Raw genomic sequence first — 14,251 nt, forward strand, 5'->3', positions numbered from 1 at the left:
TAACACACCATGCGGGGGAGGGGTTCAGGGAGGAAAGACCATAGAAACAAAAGGAAGTGAAGACTGCTCCTGGAAAAAAAGAGTTAAGAGTGAGCGTGTCATGTGAGCTGTTCCACGTGTAACATAACACTACAATCAGATGGGGGAACAGCATAGCCTGTGCTGGGTCTGTGGTGGAAAGTTGACGTGAAGTACTATGCAGACTGAGAACCATTACACTGTGAAAGTAGTGCTGGAACCAGGGCTTTCCCAGCAGAGATCACCTGTCCAAGGTGTGCCACTCACTGAGGGAGGAGAGTGGTATTATTGTAGGAGGAGAGGTTTGGCCTCAGCTATCTGTATTGCAAACTTAAGTTCCGCATACCCTGTCGTGAGCCAAGCTAAAGAGATTTAACTTTTAATCTTTCTTCAGAAGTCACTCAATGCTTCCAGCTCCTTTGCTCTTTGTTGCTCTTCTCTGAGCTCTGAATGAAAGAAATCCTACCAATTACTATCCCTGTAAGTCTGACTGTAACTTCCATCTCTAGTACAATAATGGAATTGACTATGAAAGGAGAAAACTGTAACTCCGTAGGGGTAACAGCACCATGACCAATGTACAGTGCCGTGGAGTTACAAGAACACCTCATGTCACCTTTCGGTGACCAAAGTATCAGAGTGGATGAAGGGAGTGAAGTAAATGTTACCTCTGTGGATATCCCAGGTCACAAGATCTTATCTGAAAAATTAGCTCAAAGTAGCTTGTATATAAGTACGTTTACATGGACTGAACAACCGCGGGAGGACTATAACCAATAAAGAATAATAAAGGCATTGTCTGAAGTTTGGGGGACACGTTCAGAAGGATACAAAAAGGATTTGTGCTCGGCCTGATCTTCTTGAATGATGTTGTTAATGATGTGAAGGGGAGTTGGGGATTAAATGACACCAATGAACATAAACTGGGAGGTTCTGAACACCTGTGAGCAGGGAGATTTCATGTAACAGGGCCTAAAAGGGTTAGAAATGCAGTCAGGTTAACAAAGTGAGATTCAGCTTGGGAAAATGAGGTTCATATAGCCAAAAGCCTACTAGTCATTCCTTCAACTCCCTCTGCAGCAAAGCCCATAAGAAATCACTGAGAGCCCCAGGGACAGTTGGGGTAATTGGCACTTAGGTTGTTTATTACCACAGGAACAATGGCAAAAACAAAGAGGTGTGTGTGCAGGTCTATGGGTATTTATTTCCCTCCCCACCAACCCACTGCGGTTATTTCTCTCTCTCTCAAACTCTGTGGGGCAGGCACCGTACCCTGGTATGTATCTGTACCGTGCCCAGCACAAATGGGGTCACATCCTGAGCGGGGTTTCTGAACATTAGCATAACAATGATTAATACTAATGAGGCAAAAATAATCCACAAGAGTCAGTGGAAGGGAGACACATGGAAAGCAGTAATGCTGAGAGACTTAGAGGTCAGACTGGACAGCAACAAAGACACGAAATTGCAAGACAATAAGACAGCAAGAAAGGCCGTCACAGCTTTGGGCTGCTGACACAGAAGCATCACGTCCTGGAGCAGGGAGGGGATAGTCTCTCTGCAGTGTGATTGCTCCTAGAATATGGTACGTTCCTTTCCAGGCACTTCAACACCACAATGATATTTACAGGTTGGAGGCAGTTCACAAAAGAGCTACCAAATGCTGAAGAGCTGTAGAGTCTCCTAACTCTCAGGCACGTACAGGCACTGCAGCCTGGTGAGAGCACGGTGTGCGCCATACGGACGGAAGGAGCTCACGGCTAATATCGAGGCATGCAGCAGATTGTCTCACTTATCAAAACAAATTACTACAAAGCAAAGAGAAGGATGAACCTGATGTTGTATTTATGGCAATATTCTAGGCAGCAGCAACATCGCAGGATAGAATAGGTGAAATTATCCTCATAAGGTATTTGCTACATAGAAAAAAATCCAAATGAATTCATTTGGGAAGATGACAAGAAAACACTGTGAAAGGGAAACTGTAATTTTTTTTCCCCATATTTCAGCTCTGTTTGGCCCCTAAATTCCAAAGCTTCCTGCAGCGTCTGCTGAGAGTCAGAGCTGATCCGCTCCATGCTCCCCACTGGGAAATGCCATTAAACCACTCCAGCAAAGTGCATGCAACCAAACTGATTAGAAACAGTGCAGTGAGGGAGCTCCCCTTCAGGAGAGTGAAATTCCCACCCCTGGAAGTGGGGATGTTATATACAGGGGAGGCAAGACGACATGGGGGCTGAAAGCATCAAATGCTCCAAGCCATCTCCATACTGGTCAAGGATAAAAGTGAATTAGCAGCCTGGTCATCTGCCTCTTCTGGGGCTTTGTTCTGAGAGACGTGAAAAATGAGCAAAAACTTCTGCGGGGCCCTGCTGGGTACCTAGGATTTCACAAAGCTGTTTACCCAAGTGCCAGAGCTCTTGCAGAGCTTAAGGGGCACACAGGTACAGCAATACTGTGATCACACTGGGAGGGTCAACAGAGCCGGTGCTGCTGCAAAGCCTATGTTTCCAGTCTGCCCTTGCACTGAAACAGTTCCAGGGAGGCTGTGATCTGCCGCAGTTGTACTGGGAATACTTGCGAAACATTACACACTTGTGTGTGGAAAAGGAGAATTTCACAAGGGATAAGGTGTTTGACCTCTAGTAGATGAGAATGCGTGTGTTCCCCTGACTGGAGAATACCAGTTCTGGGTGGCCAGTTCAGCCTTTTCAGAGATGTTAGCCATGCATTAACTCCCAGGTAGCACAGCCGGACTTCACAGGAACACAAGAACTGCTGTTCTAGATCAGGCCATACCTATTCCAGTATCTCTGCCTCACCAGACAAGACCAAAGCCCCCCCTCTTCCAACATCCCTACCTCCCTGCCCCACTGAATCAGACAAGAGGCTCATCTAGTTTGGTTTCCCATCTGAGAGAGCCCAGCAGCAGGTGACCAAATGGAAGATGTAAAACGCCTATTATCTGCCCCTCATCACTTACACAGGTTTCCTCCTCCCTCAAGTGTGGACTCAGCATCAGCTTCCAACTGAAATCAGCTTCCTCCCTTCCTCGGAAATGCTGATCCCTTAGCACTGCTGTCCATTCATGCTTGCAGCCAGCATAACTGCCGTGCCCTGGACACCGGTCACTTTGCTTACCTCGCATGGGGGATTTCATGGCGGCTTCCACCATCCCAACAAGAAGCTGCAGACTCTTGGGATCCTGAGCCAGCCCAGATGCAAATGCTGCCAGTGCGTCTGCATGGCGTCCAAGGTACTGAAGGGCAACACCCTGTCGGAAGTACGCCTGCAAGCCCAAAGGAAAGAGGCGAGTTATTGAACTGATGCGATCACGGAGCCCAAACATACATGACCAGGGAGCTAGTGCTGGGGAATATAGGGGCTGCAAGAACATGCTCAGGTTTCCCTGCAGCACTTTCAGGTCAGGTCAATATTGGCAATTCTAAAGCGGTAGTTTGGTTCCTGAATCCCCACAGAGCTGAGGAAAGGCTCACCCAGCCCACACAGACAATTCTCACATGTTGCTCTGGAGTCTAAAGCCAAAGTTACAATCATTTAAAATAAAGGTTTTCCCTCAGAACTGGCTCCCCCTCCTCCCCAAATGGCTGCTCATTTCTTTTTAACCGCCTGGCTCGCAAAGCTTGTGAGTGGAGATCCTCATCTCTCACTCCTGCCAACAAGACCCGAGCTTCACCGCCCAACAAGAACTTTGTATTAACAGAGACCAAAAATCTCGAAGACACAATTGCAATAAAATCACTGCCCAGAGCATCCGATCAGAAACCTCTCCTTCCCTCTGTATGCACATTCAGCCTACCTCCTCCACCATCCCAGTTCAGTGGAGTTCAGGAGGCATGCCCTATGTTCACTTCCCTTGCCTCCATCACCACCAGTGACATGTCAGCACGTTCATTGTTAATTACATTTTGTAATTTTCACTCATCAATGATCAGAGAATGATTCTATATTCAGATTCATTGAGTAACTGACTCCGGAATTCACCCTCCTACTCCTCACCCAGCCTGGCAGCACTGGAGTCTGCTGATCTTCTGGGTGAACCTCAGTGACTACAAAAACAACGAGGAGTCCGGTGGCACCTTAAAGACTAACAGATTTATTTGGGCATAAGTTTTCGTGGGTAGAAAACCCACTTCCTCATTGTTTTTGTGGATACAGACTAATACGGCTACCCCTCTGATACAGTGACTACAGCATTATGCAGATGTTTTGGTAGAGGTGGGTTGAGCAGGCAGCAGAGAGCTGTGTCTGTCTGCACTTAGAAGACTAACTCTGACAGGCACTTCCACCCGCTGAACACAGACACTCTTCATTTTTAATATGTTTACAGACATTTTGCTTTACTTTTTCCATTTCACGTTTTCTGCAAGTCTCCCCAGAGGCTACAGCAGAAGAGTCGCAGCAAACATACCTCTGCCTCACTGACATTCAAGGGAAGTTGCAATGCTTTAAAAATAAATCCAACACCTCCTCACCACTCATTTGCAGTCCCAAACCAACAAGTGCATCAATGTGCAGCTGCAAATAGTTCCCACTGGCAATTCCAGGTTCTGTACGTTCCCAGCCAGAGGTGCTAAGATCACAGACACACACACAGTAGCAGGAAAAACCTGCCTTAACAAAGGGTTAGCAATGTCAGTGCCTCTCCCAGAGAAAACATGAAGCTCTGTGCTTGGGAGCTGGTGGGTAAGGGAACAAGGACTCTGATGTCTAACATTCACTTATAAAATGAAAGTGTATTTGTAACTTTTATGTCTGCATGCTGATTGCGTTAATAATTCAGGAGCTTCAACTAGATTTTACAAAAGCTTCACTGTTCACAGATAACCCTTTATTGTCCTCTCCAGTAAATCTCTCCTTGCTGCAAGCTCTGCCACATTCACTGCACTGCCAAGTCTCTGGAGGGAGTTAAGCACAGCAAGCACAGTTATGGTAAGAGAAAACCCTCTTAAAAAGACAACAACTGCTGTACGAACAGAATACTGCCCTGTCAGCTCCACTCTTGGCTTTGGCTCTTGAGGGCCTTCAGCCACAGGCTCTCCCTGCACTCATGGGCAGGCCCCAGGCTGCTATTCCTTCCCATTTGTAATAGAAACTAATCCTGTATTCAAGGTACATTAAGTAGACACACGTGGAAGTCTTTTTTACTTAAACTGGATAGATCTGCAATTAATATCCAAAACGACTTTTCATTAGGGCTTTCACGCACCTTCAGAACCCAGACCATGGAGGTAAAGATTAAGAAAATCAAAAATGACATGGGAAATTTATAGACATGAATATTTAATCTATTTTCCATTAGCAAGCATTGATTGGTTCTATAATTTTAAATGAATTAGATGGAGGCAAAATTCATTTCATTAACCTTCAGTACAAATGTGTTCTTATTGAACCAAACAGGCAACTGTACTGGAAACCCAGTTCCGTGTTAATTAGATTACAGGCATGATGATTTAAATCAAAGAGGAAACCCCAGGAACAAGGAGTGTGGGGCATGCAGTGGACACCCACTGTGTGGTCTCAGAGCACTGAGTGCATTGTCTTGTGAAGCATGATGCACACTTTGGGATCTCTGTTTCCCACACTCTCATTTAGGCTTGGTCTACACCTAAAAATTAGGTCAACATGGTTATGTGCCCATCTTTAAAAAAGGGAAAAAGGAGAATCTGGGGAACTACAGACCAGCCAGCCTCATCTCAGTCCCTGGAAAAATCATGGAGCAGGTCCTGAAGCACTTGGAGGAGAGGAAGGTGATCAGGAGCAGTCAACACGGATTCACCAAGGGCAAGTCATGCCTGACCAACCGGATTGCCTTCTCTGATGAGATAACTGGCTCTGTGGATATGGGGAAAGCAGTGGATGTGATATACCTTGACTTTAGCAAAGCTTTTGATACGGTCTCCCACAGTATTCTTGCAAGCAGCAAGTTAAAGAAGTATGGATTGGATAAATGGACTATAAGATGGATAGAAAGCTGGCTAGATTGTTGGGCTCAACGGGTAGTGATCAATGGCTCGATGTCTAGTTGGCAGCTGGTATCAAGCGGAGTGCCCCAGGGATCGGTCCCGGGGCCGGTTTTGTTCAACATCTTTATTAATGATCTGGATGATGGGATGGATTGCACCCTCAGCAAGTTTGCGGATGACACTAAACTGGGGGGAGAGGTAGCTATGCTGGAGGGTAGGGATAGGGTCCAGAGTGACCTATACAAATTGGAGGATTGGGACAAAAGAAATCTGACTAGGTTCAACAAGGACAAGCGCCGAGTCCTGCACTTAGGAAGGAAGAATCCCATGCACCGCTACAGGCTGGGGACCAACTGGCTAGGAAGCAGTTCTGCAGAAAAGGACCTGGGGATTACAGTGGACGAGAAGCTGGATACAAGTCAGCAGTGTGCCCTTGTTGCCAAGAAGGCCAATGGCATGTTGGGCTGTATTAGTAGGAGCATTGCCAGCAGATTGAGGGAAGTGATTATTCCCCTTTATTCGGCACTTGTGAGGCCGCACCTGGAGTACTGTGTCCAGTTTTGGTCCCCCCACTACAGAAGGGATGTGGACAAATTGGAGAAAGTCCAGCGGAGGGCAACGGAAATGATTGGGGGCTGGAGCACATGACTTATGAGGAGAGGCTGAGGGAACTGGGCTTATTTAGTCTGTAGAAGAGAAGAATGAGGGGGGGATTTGATAGCAGCCTTCAACTACCTAAAGGGGGGTTCCAAAAAGGATGGAGCTCTGGATGGTCTCAAGTTGCAGTGGGGAAATCTAGGCTGGATAGTAGGAAAAACTATTTTACTAGGAGGGTGGTGAAGCACTGGAAAGAGTTACCTAGGGAGGTGGGGGAATCTACATCCTTAGAGGTTTTTAAGGTCCCGCTTGACAAAGCCCTGGCTGGGATGATTTAGTTGGGGTTGGTCCTGCTTTCAGCAGGGGGTTGGACTAGATGACCTCCGGAGGTCTCTTCCAACCCTAATCTTCTATGATTCTATGTCAGTCAAGGGTGAAGGAAAAAACACACCCCTAACGAACACTGCTATGCTGACCTAATCCGCAGCACAGATGCATTTATGTTGACAGTAGAATGCTTCTATTGATGTAGCTAATGTTCTTCAGGGAGGTGGCGTTCCTACACCAATGGAAAAACCTGTTCGGTCACTGTAGGCTGCATCTACAATATGGATTTATGCCAACATAATCTCCATAGTATAGACACAGCCTCAGTTTCCCTTCTGTACAGCTTGATTACATGCAGGGATGGAGTATGCAGGAGCTTATACCTGGGCAGTTTGGCTCTGAAGGGGCACAGTAACCAGAGACACCTTGTAAGCCAGTGTGGCTGTGTCACATCAACTGGACTGTGACCTTGCTGCATGAGTGAAGGGACCAAGAAAATGGCTTCTGTTTACACAGAAACCTTAACTATTGGCAGGGGAGAGAGGCCGTGGAGGAGAAGGGCAGATTGTTTAACGAGGTTTAGCAGAATAGTATGGTTAGACAGCTGGCCTGGGGATTCTTGTGCACAGACGTGTTTGTAGTGTGTGTGGGCTGAGGAACCCAGTAATAACTTGGGGAACAGAGTGCTGTATGTGTTTGATAAAGAACGAGGCTGCCAGCCCAGGTCTGAATAGAATCACTTGACTTGTACTGAATTGTGATCCAGGATCTTATTGCAGTATCCACCCTCAGGACAACGGACTCACTAAATGCCTGCACACGCTCTAGCAAACACGCTGCCAGCCACAGCACTACAGCTAAATCAGGCCTCATCGACCCCCAGGCGTTCCACCTCTGCCCCACTTCTTGCTTACCATGATTTGACACCTGGAAGGGAACCAGATGGTGCAGGACGCATGGGATCTCACACACACGCAGTCATCACACAGTTGAATTCTGTCTCAGTGAACCGACTCCTGGCTACTGTCAAACTGCAGGTGTGGCAGCCATTGTTCACGTGTCCCAGGGAGGGAAACAATGGGGAACAGAATGGGATGAACCAGACAGATGAGGCCTCAATAATTTCCAATTCTCAACTAGAAGTCCAACCGAAAATGGGATGGCCAGTGTCAAGGAAGTAAGGAACCGTGGCCTCAAGGGAGAAGGACCAAGCTGCCCCGAGTGCTCCGAGAGCAACCAGGAGAAAGGAGAGTGTCCCACACTATGCTCCCCAATGGCCTCCTCCAAGAGCTTCCGGAGCAGCTACAGTAGCAGGAAATTAGGCTGTTAAGAAGCTGTGCCTCCATTCTGCTATTTATGTTTACACGGCACTCCAGGACAGAGACAGTCCCTGCCAGGAGGGTCTCATGGCCCAAATGAGACATAACACAGCAAGTGTGGACAACAGAAGAAAGTGGGGTGAGCACAAGTGTTACAAGCAATGGAATGTAATTCAAACCATCCGTTATGAAAGTAATCCCACCTTGTCCCGTCTAGAAAGAGCTTCTTCCTAGAAGTCCTTTTGGAAGCCACTTAATTTTAGTGCCAACAGCACTCAGAGACCAGAAACAAAAACTCTATACATCATAATTTCAGAATGGTTTTCTGGATACATTACTCACTGTAACCCTCCTCCCTCGGCAGTCCCTAGCTCATACAGCACCCTTTCCACACAAAGCATTTGGCATCTTCTACTTCTTCCCTAAGCAGACACATTCAGAAGTTATTTCAGGGCTGGATTGAAGGCACCACATTGAGGGAAAATCTGCAAACAGGACATAGGATGAATCACATTTTGGAAGAGGACAGGGACGGGAAAAGCAAGGAGCCAGCAGTCACAGCTGAAGAAATGAGACAAGAGGCTATTTTCCAGTCCTCGAGCTGGAGAGAATCTTCCCATTTCTTTGTAATTGACTCATTTTTGTTAGGTTATGTGATGAGCACAAGCATGCTCTCTTCGTTACTACAAATAGGATGCTTTTATTTACCAGTGATCCAGGTGGAAATCCTATTGATTCCTTCCACCTAGCTTAAACCAGCTACAGAATGAAGTGCTACAAAAGAATGAGTCAGTGGAAAAACTGCAGGTGTTCTCGGAGCTGTGGCCCTGCTGGTCCCAACCCTGGGTGTAATACTGCTCCTGCTGCCAAGATCTGCACCAGATTTTCTAGGAACATAGAGGCTGTCACACTGGATCAGACTAGAAGTCCACGCAATCCAAATCCCATCTCCAACAGCGGCCAGGGCCAGATGCTTCCTAGGAAGGTAAAAGAACCTGCCATAGACAAATGTGGGGTAATCTGTCCCCTGGGAAGCTTCCTCCTAACCTTCAGTGGTCAGAGGGTGGCCCACGGCCTGAGCCAGGAGGGTTTAAATTCTTTCCAAAACTCACGTGTTGGTATTTTTATCATTAAAATGCTGCACACTTGTGTTACCCACATAAATGCCAATTCTTTTTTCAATCCTGCTAAGTTCTTGGCCTCAATGATATCCTGTGGCAGTGAGTTCCGTAGACTAATTGCATGTTTTTTATCTGCCACCTTTCAATGTCATTGATTGAGTCCCTGATCTTGTACTGAGAGGCAGGATGAATACCAGCGCCTGGTCTCCCTTCTCTCTTCCATTCACTGGCTCGTATGCATTTATCATGTTCCCTTTTATTCATCTCTGAGGTAACCATTCCCAATCTTTTCAATCTCTTCACTTGAGGACTTTTTCATGGCCTTATTAGGGCCAGCCTTTGCCTGATTCCCACCTGACCTGCCGAGAGCCAGGCTGACGGAAATGGCAGGCAGGCGAGCAGCAGCATCTAGAGAGGGTGGAGGGATCAAAGCTGCAGAGGGGCAGCTGGAGGACCAGCCAGGTGACTCCTCCGGAGCAAGGGTGCCTCTCCCCGCTCCACTGCCCTGTGCAGCCGCTGCTGCTCCTGTCCCACCCCCCTCCGTTTCTCCTCGGAGCTGCCCCCGGCCATGCTGCTAAGGACTGGGAGCGTCCTCCTGTCTAGCCTACACACCCCCTGCACAGCAATGTCGGGGTGTCCCCCTCCGCCCTGCCCGTGTACCCGGTCTCCATTGAGCTGGGGTAATGGGACAGGGGGAATCGGGGTATGCTGCTGCTTCTGTGGGTCCAGGAGCTGTGAGCAATCGCTTGTGTTTGAACAAACCTTCAGGTTCCTGATCCTGAGTGCTTTCTTAAAGAGACAGTCCGCTCCTACACTCACACGCCCTCTCTCTCTCTCTCTCACACACACACACCAGCACTCCCTTCTCCACCTGGGTTGTGCTGTGAGGCGAGCATCAGGAGCTTCTGCCCTCCTGCCCTCTCCTTACCCAGCCCAGGTGGGGAAAGTGACCTGGATGCAGGGAGCGCTGATGTTGCTTCTCGGTCCCCCCATCACAGCCCCCTAGGGGTGTGCAGGGCAGAGGAGGCCAAGGGGGGAGCGGAGCGAGCAGCAATGCCAGCTGCTTCGTGCATCCAGGTCAGTTTTCCCACATGGGTGCAGGGGGGGGGATTCAGGGGTTAGGGCAAAGGGGGTGCAGTGCAGTGGTTGGGGTGCAGAAGGGGGCATGGATTGGGGCACAGGAGGGGGCAGCAGTTTGGGTGAGGGGGCGCAGTGCAAGGGTTGGGGTGTAGGAGGAAGGTGCAGGGATTGGGGTGAAGGAGGCACAGTGTAGGGGTTAGGGACAGGAGGGAGGTGCAGGGATTGGGGTCAAGGGGGCACAATGTAGGGGCTGGGGTGCAGGAGGGAGGTGCAGGGATTGGGGTTTGGGGTGCAGGAGAAAGGTGCAGGGATTGGGGTGCAGGAGGGAGGTGTAGGGATGGGGTTAAGGGGGCACAGGGATTGGGGTTTGGGATGCAGGAGGGAGGTCCAGGGATGGGGGGTGAAGGGGGCACAGTCTAGGGGTTAAGGTACAGGAGGGGCCAGAGGTTAGGAGTGAAGGGAGTGTAGGGATTAGGGGCACAGGAGGGGGAGCAGGCATAGGGGTAGGGTGACCGGATGTCCCGATTTTATTGGGACAGTCCCAATATTTGGGGCTGCTTTTTTTTTTTTTTTTTTTTTTTTTTTAAATGGGCTCATATTACCTCCCCCACCCCATCCCAATTTTTCACACTTGCTATCTGATCACCCTGTGTAGGGGCGAAAGGGGCACAGTACAGGGATTAGGGGTGAAGGGAGGGTGGGGAGCCTGGGGAGCCCACAGGGCTAAGGACACCAAAATGCAAGTTTGCCCAGGGTGCCATTTTCCCTGGGGCCAGCCCTGACCCTAATCCTTGTTTCTCATCTCTGAATCCCTCTACTTCCATCATATCTTTTTGGGGTAGGGATGATTCTGCCCCCAGCTCTGCAGAGATTCCTACAGACAGCACTGTACTTTAACGGTAGCAAAACGATGAAATATTTAATAGTGAAACATTGCCTCTTTCTAGAGCTTCCCCTCCGGCAGGGCCCTGAAGTGCTTTATCAACACTGCCTGCTGAACAAAGTCTCCCAATAGCCCTGGGAGGCTGCCCAGGTGGAGGGGCTGACACACAGACATGATCACAGCTCCATCTCACCCCAGCTGACAGTCCTCACAGCCAGAGAGTCAGGTTTTGTTCAAGACAGGATGCCCACACCAGAGGCTCAACTTCCCCACTGGGTTTGTCACACTATTTACGCAACTGTCACTGTAACTAAATAGGCCAATTGGGGCATAAACCATTAGCCCATTTTCTTCTGTGTTTGGAACAAAGAGATTTATTTCAGCACTGCGCATAACCTCGACACAGCTTGGGGTAATGATTAATTGAACAAGCCTCTCTCCTCCTCCTCCCCTGCACATTTCTTACCCTGGAGTCAACTGATTGTCTCCTGACAATTTGCACATATTTCCCTAATATTGCCTCTTACTCCAGAGTGATGCTGGAGGTCACTTGCAGCTTGCTCCTTAGTGCCCGCCCAGAGGAGAGAGGAGCGCTCATTAATCAGTGAAACAACCGACTGGCAATGCCTTCCTAGAGCATCATGGATGTAGTGCTAAGGAAGCAGCAGCAACAGAGGGTAAATAAATGCTGCTTTACTAACAGGCTGAGAAGAGCTCAGTTGTCGATACAGAACTGAAACGCCATTAACAATTCAAATCTCCTTTCAGGAGATGCTGTGCTGGTAATGGAAACCAGTTTTAGAAGCTCAACACAACTAAAGATACAGACTGGATATGTCATTAGCTGATATACTAACCCCATTTTTATTGGCATCTTATGCAAGGAGTACTGATCATTTCCAAAAATATGAATTCACTTAAGTAAACACAGAAGACACACTGGATATGTTTGCAATTTCTCTGGTAAACGTCAAATCACTTTCACCAGGTTGCAGCTGAGTCCATTAATATTCAAGACTAACTGTGCTGACTTTTTTCAAAAATGTCCTGAACAACAGATATAATGATGTGTACAACAGCTGTGAAACATCCTACATCTCTACATTCTGATCACAAACTCCAGTAAGTCACACATGCACAGTGCTGGTGCCACAATGAACTGAGACGGAGAAGCAGAATGTGGAAATACAATGTATTCTAAAACCGCAAAACAAATTGCATTTCCACATGACTGGCTTTGGACCTTGATCTGAGGCAAAAACAAGTGCTATGCATGAACCATTTTACTTTTATTTATTTATACTTCTAGTTACATACATAGACATTTTGTTAAAACAATGTTATTTAGGTTGCAAAGTCAAGCACTTGAGAGTTAGGAAGTGCTAGATTTTAGGGTTGACTGCGCAATCTTAATTCTTTGTGTGTGCACCCTGTGCACTGAATGAGGTATGGTCTCATGGGGGGAAAAATGTAATTGATTGTGTAATTAAAGACTGTATCATAAGATATATGCACCAGGGACAGAATTAAGATTGCATGGACAGTTATAAATCTGGCACTTCCTAACTTTCAAGTGCTTGACTTTGCAACCTAAATAATGTTCTTTTAATGTGCATTTTTAATGTAGCTTCCTAGCAGGTGGGGTTTTTCGATGGTGATGTGTGGGGTGTGTGTGTGTGTGTTTTTGAAAAGGATAAAGACCAACCCTATTATGTGGAACATCCCACCTCCCCAAATCATGCATCACCATCAGAGGTTGAACCTGGAACTTCCAACACTGAGGCACAGGCTGCTTTCACTTGAGCTAACGGACTAACAACTTGTCAAGCCAAAGCACTTCTGCCCTACCAGATAGAAAAGGCCTGTTGCAAACAATGGGGATATGAGAACTTTTTTTTTTTTTTTTTTTTTTTTTTTAAGGGGGAGTGATAAAAAAATCTTTTATAATGAAAGATGTTAAGCAACCTAAATACAGGGATCGCAACCAGCTCCCTTTAGAATGAGTGACTAATTCTAATGGTTTAATTTGATTATTAGCAATTTCCTTTCCTGTATTTCTTCTGAATCTCTTATTTTAGAATATGCTGATTTTGATTAAAATAGCTACCATACCCGTGTGGCTAGCAGGACAAGAATACAGAAGAACAAATACTGGTCGCTAAGCAATAAACTAACAACTAACATCTCTAATTGAAGATAAAAATCAATAGTTCTGACTGCTTCTAATATGAATGGTAGGTGACTCTTCTAGTTTCCAATGTGAGTCATTCACACAGCAGAACAAGTGATAGCTTACATTATAAAACCAGGGGCTTGAATTTCAGTGCATGCTGCACTGTTTTCATTTGCCAGGATGTCCTTGTAAAAAAGACTCTCTTGATTGGAATGAGATTTACTAGAGAAATAGTTTAAATATAACAAGCAAGAGCCAACATAAAGAAAAACAAATCAAATTTTTAAGCAACATGAACAGTTACAGCAGCAGAACCGCCCTACTGTTGGGAAACATAAGTTTTTTGTTTTGCTTAAAGCAAACAATTGGGATGAACAACAAAGCAGCAGACCTGACAACTGTAAATGTACCTTTAACAAAAACAAAAAAGAGGCCCAGCAATTTTATCCCTTCCAGTTATTTCTGAGCCATCTGAGGGGATTACAGCACTGTTAAGTGCTTACTTTAGATCTGAATATAAACAGATATCTTAATATCCAAATATTAATGTACATCAAATCAATCTGGCAATGAGTCTCCAGTATACACTTGACACATGACCCCTTCATGCTGCTTTGCCTATGCACACCAGCTGCAAGAATTGTAAAAGGTGCTATTTACATTACGAAATTAACACGTTCCTTTCTTCCTACATTTCTCAGTGGTCTAAAAGGTTCTATATGTAAACACATCTCGCAGTTAATGTG

At 46.8% G+C, this 14,251-nt stretch overlaps 1 protein-coding gene across 4 annotated transcripts in view; it reads right to left on the bottom strand.

The window, feature by feature from the left end:
• TTC28 (tetratricopeptide repeat domain 28) overlaps positions 1-14,251 on the bottom strand; it is a 430,868-nt gene that overhangs the window by 158,513 nt on the left and 258,104 nt on the right. For all 4 annotated transcript variants that reach the window (XM_054006401.1, XM_054006400.1, XM_054006402.1 and 1 more), the window contains one exon: positions 3,160-3,307. In XM_054006401.1, coding sequence (XP_053862376.1) covers positions 3,160-3,307 — 148 coding nt within the window. The remainder of the gene's footprint in view (positions 1-3,159; positions 3,308-14,251) is intronic.

Source organism: Malaclemys terrapin, chromosome 16, assembly GCF_027887155.1.
Source record: "Malaclemys terrapin pileata isolate rMalTer1 chromosome 16, rMalTer1.hap1, whole genome shotgun sequence".
Classification (NCBI taxonomy): Eukaryota; Metazoa; Chordata; order Testudines; family Emydidae; genus Malaclemys; species Malaclemys terrapin.